This window comes from Sciurus vulgaris, assembly GCF_902686455.1.
Source record: "Sciurus vulgaris genome assembly, chromosome: 10".
NCBI classification, from domain to species: Eukaryota; Metazoa; Chordata; class Mammalia; order Rodentia; family Sciuridae; genus Sciurus; species Sciurus vulgaris.
The window spans coordinates 100,753,228-100,765,664 of NC_136470.1; the positions used below are offsets into that span (position 1 = coordinate 100,753,228).

Consider the following 12,437-nt stretch of genomic DNA (forward strand, 5'->3'; position numbering starts at 1 on the left):
CTCTTTTGGCAGCAAGTAGATCTGCTGGCCCTTCACTCCCCTATCCTACTGAAGAAGAGCTAGTTTTTTCTAGATGAGGATCTTGATGTTGACCAAACTATAATGCTCACTGATGTGCACTTGCGGTGCACCGCTGGGTCCTGGAAGAAGCATTTGATACTCACTCCCTTACTTTTTACAAAATGCTTAAAAAGTAAATCCTTGTTATCATTTTGCAGAAGAAGTTGGGACTCACAGAGTATAAGTCAACTGCCTAGAGACACATAACTCATGGCTGGAGTCTGAGTCCATGCTCTCTCACACCTCCTTGAGAAACCAAGGGAGCACTTCTGGGGCACACTGGAATAACCAGAGATGGTTCCTGCACTTCTAATGATGTGGTCTTGCTATTGGCAGACTCTTTGCTTTGAGCGAGCTTTAGCAACTTGGGGATAGAGCTAAATTATTTGAAATTTTGAAGGGCCCTGTAGGAGAAACAGGAATGTGAGAAGAGGAAGGTACTCCAAAGTCAGCAGCTCTGGGGGAGAGAATGCAGATGTTAACTGAGGATAGTGCAATGGTGTGTGATGTAACTTTTTTCCTCTGGCCTCTTGTGAAATTCTGAGTAAAATCTACATCATTAATGCTTTATAACATTGTTATCTATTTGGGGGGGACTAAGAAGAATGGGAGTGCCCTGCTTCCACGTGGGAACCAAGGTGGCCACAGAATAAGATGAATCACTGTGAAAATACACAATGAAAAAGTGATGGGCTGGCCGTGGTGGCACAGGCCTATAATCCCAGTGACTAAGGAGGCTGAGGCAGGAGGATCACAAGTTTGAGGCCAGTCTGGACAACTTAGTAAGACCTTGTCTCAAAAGCAGGAGGGGGACCAGAAGGGGTAGCTCAGTGGTAGAGCAACCCTGAGATCCGTCCCCAGTACCACAGAGAAAAAGAGATGGTCAAGAATTACTGATTTAAAGTGGTAGTTAAAATTCTCTTTCAGAGATTAGGAATTCTATGAATTTTTAACCGACTCATTAAATATAAAGCAATACAAGTTTTTAAGCCAAGTTTTTAAGGCATATTTGCAGTTAGTACTCTTGAAGTGTAAGAATGGCTAGAAACCTGGGATTTGGCTCTTAGGCTAAAAGACGTGTAGCCCCCCAGTGCTGAGCAGTCAATGTGGCTTTATTCTACTTTCTTGCACTCACCGGTAAGAAGTTTCTGGAAGGAGACCTTTCATAATGTGGGTGGTGGTGTTGCCCACGGTAACGCTAGTGTCTCCAAGATCGATGTTATAAGCGAGGATTTCAGACCCATTATTGCATGGCTCTTCCCAGGTCAGTACAAGGCACACGGAGGGGGCGTCGGGGGAGGCACTGAGGGGCTCCTCCTCCAGGACACAGAGAGTGGAGACGGGATCAGGGGCAGATGCTGGTGTCTGGCAAAGGACAAGTTCACTGTATGGCCCTGCTCCAGCTTGATTGAAGGCCTGAAAAACAGAAGAGCGAGGAAAGGCCATGTCACACATTAGGACATTCTAATGCCTGTATGTTAGCTGCTGTTAGGTAACGTAAAGTAGTATGTTCTGTTTCTAGACAAAAAAAAAAAAAAAAAAAAAGTAAATACCAGAGAACGTTTATTTTAATCTAATGACTACTTTCCAAAAAATGCCAATCACATCTTTCTTCTGTTAATAAAGCAAAAAATGACATGGGCATCGTCACCTCTAATCATTTTAAAATCACACTTTATTTGCATGGCTCACTTCAGCTCACATAAAGTAATGTCTTGTCTTCACAACGATCTGGGTAGATATTAAATGGCAAGTGTTCTTTTGTTGTTGTTGTTGTTGTTGTTGTGTGTGTAGTGCTGGGGATTGAACTTGGGGGCCTTGTGACTATCAGGCAAGTGCACTACCGCTGAGCCACATCCCCAGCCCTCTTAACTGCCTTTTACAGTGCAAGGAACTCAGAGTCAGATTAAATAATTTTAGGCCTCAGATTTAGAGGCAAAGCTGGCGCCAGAATCTAGCTCATCTACTTTTTAAGGCTAGTGCTGCCCGGGAACAGCAACAGGGATTTAAAAATAGTATCTACTGTTTTCCCTGTGAACGATAAACTTGTATCTGAAGAAAATTCTTGGCCCCATCTCAACTCACTGGACAGCAGAGCTGATGTGGTGAGCATGCCTGGCTCTGGCAACACTGATGGACATGGCTTCCGGAACACCGTGCTCTTGTTCCTCCTGCTTTATCTGCTGCTTCTCCTCAATCTCCTTTGCTGGTTGCTGCCCTCACCCTTACTCCTGCTGCACGTCATGGCTCAGGACACTCTTCCTCTTCTCTACCTCTTCTCAAACTCCTGGAGATCTCATCTGGTCTAGAGTATGAATGTCATTAATGTCCTACCCTCATATTTAGATGCACAGCTCTGACCTCTAGTCTGACTGCCAGGCTAATGTATCTGTACCCAACTGCCATCGAACACCTCCATTTGCATATCAAACTAGCATTTCTAACTCAACTCACAGGGTTCCCTGTCTACGCCATTCCTCCTTAGAAAATTTCCCACTGCACCTCCTCCTGTGATCTTCTCCATCCTCCACATCACTCAAGTCATAACCCTGAGCTTCCTCATATGCAGTGTTTCTTACGTCCGGGCCATGAGCACATCTGGTACCACCCCAGCCCTACCACACTTTGTCATCTGCTTAACACAGTGACCTCCTTACTGGTCTCTGTGCCAGTCCCTGCCCCCTAATCTGTATTCACAGTAATCAGACTGATGCTATCAAAATGTGAGTCAAGATTTTAAGTTCAAATTTCTTCTGTGGTTTTCCATTTTATTCAAAATAAACTTGGAAGTCCTTACAGATGCCTGTAAGGCCCTACCTGCTCACCACCCTCCTTCTAGAAAACCCATTAGCATTCTGACTTTATTGCCTGCTACTCCTTCACTTACTCTGCTCCAGCTACACTGGCTTCCTTGCTGTCCCACAGGGACACTAAATTTGCTGCTGCCTGAGGGCCTTTGCATGTGCTGCTCCTTCTGTCCAGAAAGCTTTTACCCCAGAAGTCTACACAGCTCAACCATCTCCTTCAGACCTTCTCAAGCGGTACCTTTTCTGTAAGCCCTCTCTGAACCACTCATTTAAACTTGCAATCGCCCCTGTGCCCCAAGACTTGGGATTCTTCATGTTTTGTATTTCCTTTTGTTGCTTTATATTTTGTTAAAACATTGATCACCAACACAGTAAATAGTTCACATGTTTACTTCTCTGATTAGAATACAAGTTTCTTAAGTGTAAGGCTGCCTGTGTGTTTGGTTCACTGTTTATTTCTGAGAGCTGGAACTGGACCCAACAGTGTATGTTCTCAATAGATGTCATACATTTTTTTTTTCTTAAACATTTGGCAACCATCTTATAAAACCTCGTTCTCATTAACTCCATAAGAAAGTTAGAGAGACAAATTACAAAACTAAAGTTAAGTCTGAGCTCTTAAATCAAAAGTCTAAAACAAAACATACAAGTCCTCTTAGCTAATTCCAAAGAAGCAGGCTAACGTACTTGCTCTCACATTAGTGTTCAAACTCTATGGTAATATTTTGGGATAAGCTAATCTTGTTTCATGAAAACACTGTGACTCTTTTTGGAAGAATTTTTTTTTAAGTTTTTTTTTTTTTTTTAATTAAAAAACATAAATTTACATAGGGCAATGTTGTTTGATTCATTCTGTTATTTTTTTTTCCCCTTCCTCCCCACCCCTCCCACCCCTCTTTTCCCCCTATACAGTCCTTCCTTCCTCCATTCTTACCACCCTCCTTATCCCTAACCCTAAACCTAACCCTAACCCTAACGCTAATTTTTTGAAGAATTTTAACACCTCAAATCGTTTTAAGAATCTATATTTTGAGATTAAAATTTCTTTTTTTGTGTGGTGCTGGGGTTCAAACTCAGTGCTTCATGCATGATAGAGATTTTATTTTTGGATATAAATTTATCTCGGACAGAAAAATAAGATGTTGTGGAGCCCAGTGTTCATGTCAACTAACTCTTTGCTTGTATTATCATACTACAGAAGGGAAGGGACATGGCTTTTAGAGTTGGAGTTAGTTCAAATCGTGAGTCTATTATTTAACAAATACGTAGTCTTAAGAAAGTCACCCTCTCTGAGACAGTTTTCTCTGCTGCAAAATGGGGATGGTAACACCTAATTCACTTAAGTACTACAAATATTAAAGTGGTTAGAAGCAAAATCCTGGCAGAGTCGCAGGCCAACAATAGGTACCTCCCTTCCTTCCCACTGGGAAAATTCTGAACAAAAATAGCATTTTTCCTATTTTTCCAAAGTTCTTTTTATTTTGAGCTAATTTTAGATTTATAAAAAGCTACAAAAATAATAGAGGAACTTATGTATATCTCTCACCCTGCTTTCCCTAATATTAACATTTTATGTGCTATAGTAATTGACCACAATCAGGAAATTATCATTGGTACAATAACATTAACTATATACAGAACTGATTTAAACCACACCAATAATGTTCTCTTTTCCTAATAATGTTTCTTTTCTACTTCAGGATTTTACCCTGTATCCTACTTTCTTTTAGGAAAGTAGCTTAATTCTTTCTTGATTTATAGCACCACTTCTTATCAGTTTTCAAAGGAAAATGAATTTAAAAGCATCTTGTACTAAGCAATAGTAAGGCTACAAAATAAAGCTGCCTCATACAAACAGAATTACTTTATTACATCTTAATTAGAATATTCCTCTGGAAGAATTTAAAAATTAAATCCTTAGTAAAACAAGAAAAGTTTCACTCAATTTTTATAAAACCCAGGATAGGTACTAAATGATTTATTTTTTATTTGCCAAATATTCAAAAAAATAATCAGATTTAAACTGACTGACTTACTGGGGTTTACCCTGACTTTATAGTCATATCAAATTAACATAATTTAAATGAGGTCCACAGATTCAAGAAACCGTATAGATGGAGATTCTTTTCCTAGCAACACTTCTTCAGCGTACCAATGTGGTCTCAGAAGTGTTATCCCTTCTTTGTGTCTTATTTTATAACAAGTACAGACAATTAAAAATATTTTCTACTCCTGATTGTCAATACAGAGAGGTAAGGTTATTATGCAGGTTCTATTCTGATCACTGTATCTCTGAAATACAGTTTGGAAAGTCATGCTAAATGAGAACATACAACCTGAAAGGAGAAAGGGAAGCAGAACATATTGAAGAGATGCCAAAACTCAAAAAGCTCTACTGTGGTGGCAGACAGCTCTTTATTTATATCCAGCCTGTTCCAAAAGCAGGAGAGTGGCGCATAATTTAACCTTTCCCAATGACTCAGCACCACTATTATAAAGATCAGATAATGTGCGGGGACATTGACTCATGGACAAAGGGTTAATTACATCCCAGGTGCTGCACAGGAGAGGGAAGGAAGGATGCTCCCAACAAAAGAGTTGAATCAGAAATGTTTGAAATAAAATAGGCTTCAGAGTTAACAAAAAAAAAAAACTTCCGTTGACCTGGCAAATTAACATATAAAAGGAGTACTTTCTTCAAAAAGACCACTTCAAAAACACACTGGGTGTACTCTTAATAAGCAGTGTGTCCCATAACTTCAGTCAGGTGGGACCCTAAATCTGGCATATTTGCTCCCCATCCAAAAGTATATGTGTGTGGAGACAGAATTTTTCAAGGTCAGCACCACATCTGATTCTTCACTCTGTCTTCCTCCTGAGCGGGCACTGATCCTGACACAAAGTAGTGTTCAAGATACTGTGCTGAACAAATGAAGAGACAAAGGACCCTGTTTTCTCAGGATACTAAGGTTTTACGAAGGGAAAAGATCATCTATCCAGGAGAATGGGATGAAAGTAACCCATGATCACCATGACTCTAAGACCACTGCTCCTCATGCACTCTAGGCGGCCTCCCAAGCGGAAGCTTACAGACAACCAGCCTTGAACATGGTCTGAGGCAGACTAGTCTGCATTACTCTCATATTTGGTTATGGTTCCATTTTCTCTTTTGTCATTCTAAATGGCTTTCCCCACTGAAGTGTACAACTCAGCAGAATCAAAAGGCATCTTTCCTAAGGAGCTGTGGGCCACCTTCCCTTGGACACAGTCATTCATTCGGTAAACTGAAAAACCCAGCGAGATCAAGATACTTTTAGTGAGAAGTACAGCAGAGAAGAATCTGGTTTTGTTCTTAGAAGTTATAGCCTCCTGGAGAAGCAGAAACTAATTGTAAAATACCAAAACAATCACACTGACTTTTATTTAAAAGAACTCTTCCCCCCATCATCCCTCCTGATAGCCTTTGAATTGATTTCCTGAGTATCTTTCCCAGAACGCTTGTCCTTGTGAGTAATGTCTGTATAATGTTCACCTACCTGAAGTCTACAGCAGTACTGTGCAGCAGGCAACAGGTCTTTTATCTCAAAGCAGGTGTCTGTCCCATGATAAATGAGTTCTAAGGATTCTTCATCTTCTCCCCATTCCAACCTGTACTCTGAGATGTCAGCACCAGAGCTTTCAGGGCTCTGGAGAGCAGAAATTCAAGTAGTTAACAATCCCATTGAGAAAAATTTCTACCACGTCCATGTTCATCTAACTAACCTGGGAGCAACATGCCCTGGATATTTCAAAAACATATAAAATAAAGGTGTGAAAGACACACTCAATCTTCTCTCATTTCTGATTATTTTCACAATTCTAAATGACACAACCAAGTGGCATGGTAGATTACTATATACGTCCCCCTGTACCTACACACTTTTGGGCTTGGTAGATTCCTCATTTCCCCATATGGGGTAAAGCAGAAGGAACAGAAACTGATGCAGAACCTGTACCTGACTTACCTCCCAACTCACTAGCACACAGCCTTCAGGCGTAAAAGAAACACAAGGTGCTTTGCATTGTCCAGGAGGCCCCGTGGCAGTGGTAATCTCTGACACATCAGAATAGGGACCGTACTGAAAGAAAAGAACACACATATGCATGTATATGGGTGTGTATTTGTGCATGTGTATGCATCTGAAAGGGCTAGCTAACTAAACAAGGGCTAGGGTGACATCAACACAACTGATTAAAAATATCACCTAAAGGTCTTCACTTTTACTTGTGTACATATCAGGTTTTCTCTTGCAGGCAGTTACCTGAGAGTTAGATGTCTATTACACATGTCTATGTTTTGATTCAAAAGAACTATAAAGCTAGCTTACTAAACATTTTCCCTTATTATGACCCAGGCAAAACATGTTAATTCTTCACAAAACACAGCAGTGGGCTTTCACATTTCTCCAAGGACATCCAAGAATTCTTCACAAAACACAGCAGTGGGCTTTCACATTTCTCCAAGGACATCCAAGAAAACTAAGTCAGATGCCTACTGCAATTTAATTTTAAATATATAAAAAATCTATTTGGAATTGTTAGTTATCAGATTCTGGGTATTTCTTCTGGTTATCGGTATTTTCTATCTTGAACACTAATGTTCCTGTTATGCTGACTTTGCATGAGCCCACCACCTCCACTGTTCAAAGACTTACGCAGCAGGCATCTTTATGTTATCATCGGTTACCACACTGCTCAGTCAGGTGTCCCTGGAGACTGAGTATATTCCGAGAGAGACATAACCCACTGAAATCACCCATTCTAATAGTGGAAAGAGTTGGAGCAAAGACTAAAATAATTTCCAGGCTAAGGAAGTATGTGACTGTGCTCTCAAAATGGGGCTGGCGGGCGGGGAGTGGAGATGATTTAAAACAAAACAAAACACTCAGAATTCCCAACATAACTTGCAAAATATTACAGATCGGAGGGAAGGTCTGAACCGGACCTCAGAAGATGACTAGTCACAGGATGGTTTACTTCTAGTACAATAGGAATGCACCAAGGCAGAAGAGAATTTCTTCAGACAATGAATCAATGAAAGGGGCAAGAAAGGGAAACTCAACTCAGATCAGCCCCACTGCATGTGAGTCTTTGTTATGGCAGAGACCCTGGGAAAGCCAATGGGGACAAAGGCAAATACCACAGGGAAAGTGTCTCCAGCACTGTGACCGCCACCATCTGCCTTCCTTTCATTTGCCTAACTGTAAGTATGGGGGCACAGGCTTCCTTATCTTCTCACCAATGCTGCTTTCAATGTTTAGACTTCTTTTTTCTTTCATTTGAATATCTGCACTGGGCTTGAAAATTCCCTGTAATGGGGAATTAGAGGAAATCCAGTTCCTATACAAACCTGATCTCCTACTTTAGCCCAAACATTTTCACAGCCAGCTGTGGCTGACACGGAACTGACTAAAGATAAACAGGCCTTACCTCTGAGCGGCCTGAGAGAACCACTAGTAACTATCCAAGTCACTGGTCATGTAATCACTGTCAGCTGTGCTTTATTTTAAACATTTCATCAGTAAATTAAGTAAATTACTTATTTGCATGGAGTACACCTAGACAAAGGCACTGACCCCTTGGGGGCTTTAGCACTAGCTTGCTTTACCCACACCCTCTACCCTCCATTATGTTTCTGCTCATCTCCAACACAACCGAATCTCTCACACTTTTGGGACCACCTCCTGCTCATTATGAATTTCCCTCAAAATCCACATAGTTCTGCAATTTTGAAGAAAAATACAACAACCCACTTTGAGGATAACAAAGACTCGTATACTCTCAACCTTTGAGAGTCCGTCTTGGAAACATCAGATGGAGCAGGAGATAGGAGGGCCAGAGAGGTCTAGAGTTTCCACCTGAAACAAATACAAGCACACTGGCCTCCCTAGCCTCTATCCTGTGTTTTAAAAACTTATCTGAGAACAGTTGACTGTAGACAATGACATGGTAGAGAATGTTTCTTAGGATTATTAAGTGGTTCAATTTTCCCCCAAATGATAAAGTTAATGAGAGAAAAGGAAAATACCTTAAAAAAGTCTCAAAAGCATACACAGGACAATGTTTTTTATTAACCTTGAGTGCTATCTTAATAGAATATATGAGGGCAAAAGAAACAAATTATTAATGCTTGGTCTACATGAAACCAGGTGGTACTGACTCAGAAATAATATTTTATATACACTTTAATCGTTGGTAAGGAGGATGGAAGACACAGAAATGCCAGAACATTGTATCATGATCTGGTGCCCAACACTACTCACCCCTCCATCATTCAGCGCCCTCACTCTGAAGCGATACACGGTTCCAGGGAGCAGGTTGCCTACGGTACACTCCAGCTCTGGCCCGTGGTACACCTCCGAAGCTACATCCTCAGGTTCCGTCATCTCCACACTGTACTCTGAGACCTCACAGCCATTTGCAGATGTCGGGACATCTGGGAATGCAGAATTTCTTCATCTCAGGACATTTCTGTGCTTCTAGTTGACTAAATCACATCTGATTTTCTACAGTGTTTTGCAAAATACCATGCAGGTGGCCTGTTCTTGAATTTCTCTACAAAGGAACCCCCCATTAACAAAATGTACAAGTTCCTGAGTGATGTCTTCCCTACGATCCAAAGCAGTACATTTAAATGTATTTAGTTATACTTATAAAATAATTCCCAAATAACAGACGTCCTAATTCACATTTTAATGTAAGAAAAAATGAAGAAATGGAAAAAGAATCCTCTCTTTGAAATCAAAGGTCATGATGAATCTAGACACAGAACCTAAAATTGGTATCATATTTTATTCCATTTTAGACATAAGTGATGGGAAAAATAGTCTACTACAATTCTACACATTTGCACATGCAATTTACATGTTGTAAACTGCTGGCACAACAAGAAATAAAAATACGGTCAAGGTCAATGCTACAAAAATACAGGAAGCACATGTGATAAGGCAGCAGGGTCGTTACATACAAAAGGAAAAGGATCCACAGCTACCCTGTGAACTATTTCTTGGTTTAATCTGTAAGTCAAGCATAACTTTTCTTTATAAATAAACTTGAAAATGTCCTAAAAAAGACAGGCTATCCTGAAACTCCCTAGAAAAGTACTCTGAAGAGTAAGAGACAAACAGCTTGTATGGCACCATCAGGAAAAGGAGGATGAGTGACAGTCAGGGAGGCAGGGGGTGATGGAAACCCAGGCCAACGAAGGGTAAGAAGAATATGGATATCTTTGGCAGGAAAAAAAAAAAGTTCAGTTTTCAAAAGAATGTAGTCTTGATACTTAAATTATTAAGCATTAAGTCTTAATCTCCAATTGTCCAAGCTGCCAATGTCAATGTGAAGATTTGTTCACTCACCCCACTCTAAGTGGACTTCTTTGTGCTTTGGTCTACCCAATACCCTCGGTGGTCGACACTGACCTGGTGCAATACTTAGTGTGCGAACAGGGAGACTTTCAGAACACTGCAGGAGAAATATCAGAGAGAATCACCTCTTAGTTACTGTGAATTTATGAGACCTCTATATTCCAGGCAAATTCTACCCCATAAATATAAGGGAGCTCCATATTGAATGTGTATACATTATTATATGCTTTTTACACTATACGAGCTGTACATGAGTGTGGTGTGTGTGTGCTTATACTGTATCTTATACTGTATATGGCACTGGTTAAAACAAGAATGATTCTTTCTCTCTCTCTCTTTTTGGGTGGTAATAGGGATTGAACTCAGGGGCGCTCTACCACTGAGCTACATCTTCAGCCCTTTTTATTTAAGACAGGGTCTTGCTAACTTGTAGAGGCAGGCCTCAAACTTGAGATCCTCTTGCCTCAGTCTCCTGAGTAGCTGAAATTATAGGTGTGTACCACTGTGTCCAGCAAGAATGATTCTTTTTGAAGTCAGAAGAGTAGGTTTGAGTGTTGTATATCCTAAGAACATAATTATTTTCCTTTAAATCAAAATAAGAAAGAGACTTCATGAAGAGAGAAAACACAAAATGACAGCTGGATGAAATTTCAGAATGGTGCCATAAATGGCCAGCCATTCACAGAGCAGAAAAGCAAAGTCTACTAGTATTAACCAACTGAATCTGACACTAACCAGCAGGCTCTGTTAATGCTACAATAAATAGGCCTTCTTTTTGCAGGACCTGGCTGTAGAAGGCTGGTGGTGTGGAAGCTGACCTCTTGTTGAGGTATGGGCAAACAAGCCAGAGCCATACAGCGCAACCAAACTCAGTCTCTCCCTGAGAAGGATGCAGACAATGGACTCCACACACTCAAGCAGTACAGCTTCTGCATTGCCCCATGCAGCACCTCCTATACGGGAGGCACCAGTTCTAAGGCTTTGATTGGCATATACTCCATACTGGAAGACACTCCAGAAAACCCTGGTATTGCCTAAGAATGTTCTAGTTAGATTTTCCTTTCAAAGGTCATTTGTCTATATGGGCAATCTAGACGTCATAGGACTGTTATCCTTGGGGTGAGTAGTGGGGCAGTGGTGAACATAAATGAAAGAAAAACAGAAATGAATTCATGAAAAAATAAATCAGACATTTAATTGGCAGGCATTCTCTTGAAGAGTCAATCCAGCACAGGCCTTCAAGACACCATTTCTCCTCTCTCTAAATGTTAGTGGTTTCAAACTATTGTGTTGACTCTCTCTACGATGAAGACATGACTCACACTCACTTTCCTGAATACAAATGAAAGCCACTTAGACCATTACCTCGTTTCTAGAGCACTTCATGTCCATTTATTAAGTTACAGCAAACCTGTGAGAACAGCATGTAGTTGAAACGAAGGCTCCTGACATGGTAGTTGGCTGCTCTAAAGTCACACAGACAGGAGATGAGAAGGGCTGTGGCCTACAGATGTGGACCCTGGGCACTGTGCAACTGTAGGAGGTGCCTTCAGCTGTTATAAATTTATGTGGTTTTCACAGTTTCCCAGCAGATGGCAGTAAAGAACCTTGAGGTATGTGATGTCTCAAACGCTCACCAACACATGTGATAACAAGCAGAGTTGTGCCAGAGGTCTTATCTGGTTGACTCTAAATTCTATACCTTTCTTGTCTCTCATCTTCAGCTAATGCAAATCCCAGACTATTTTCAACTGTCACATCTGATTATGCCTATGTCTTCAAGGAAATAACTAAATGACAAATGCACCCCAAAGTATCACAGGTCAGCTGAGAATCATTTGGGACTATTTTTTCTGTCCTCTAAAGCATAATTTTAAAAGGTCTACTTTTCATTTCCTGAAGTGATAACATGGCAGTCTGCATTACCAAGAAGCATTTTTAAATTGCAACCTATTCTGATGTTTTAGATACTGCTAGTCTGAATCTGACCAAAGATATTTACTTTTATCCAGAAACAAACCAACCTGACTGTGTCCACCGGTGCTGATACAGCATGCTCGGAGTTTATACAAAGTGCCTGGTTTCAAGTGGGTGAAAGTGTATTCTGTAGCTGATCCACTGTATGCCACTTCCCACTGATTGGCTGTAAAACAAGACTTGTGTGAGT

General features: G+C 40.7%; 1 protein-coding gene across 5 annotated transcripts in view; it reads right to left on the reverse strand.

The window, feature by feature from the left end:
• FNDC3B (fibronectin type III domain containing 3B) overlaps window positions 1-12,437 on the reverse strand; it is a 366,748-nt gene that overhangs the window by 42,199 nt on the left and 312,112 nt on the right. For 4 of the 5 annotated variants that reach the window (XM_079155120.1, XM_079155121.1, XM_079155122.1 and 1 more), the window contains exons 17-22: window positions 12,295-12,413; window positions 10,262-10,367; window positions 9,170-9,342; window positions 6,872-6,985; window positions 6,404-6,553; window positions 1,196-1,476 (exon numbers count right to left, since the gene is read on the reverse strand). In XM_079155120.1, coding sequence (XP_079011246.1) covers window positions 1,196-1,476; window positions 6,404-6,553; window positions 6,872-6,985; window positions 9,170-9,342; window positions 10,262-10,367; window positions 12,295-12,413 — 943 coding nt within the window. The remainder of the gene's footprint in view (window positions 1-1,195; window positions 1,477-6,403; window positions 6,554-6,871; window positions 6,986-9,169; window positions 9,343-10,261; window positions 10,368-12,294; window positions 12,414-12,437) is intronic. The other variant, XM_079155124.1, reaches the window with a different exon arrangement.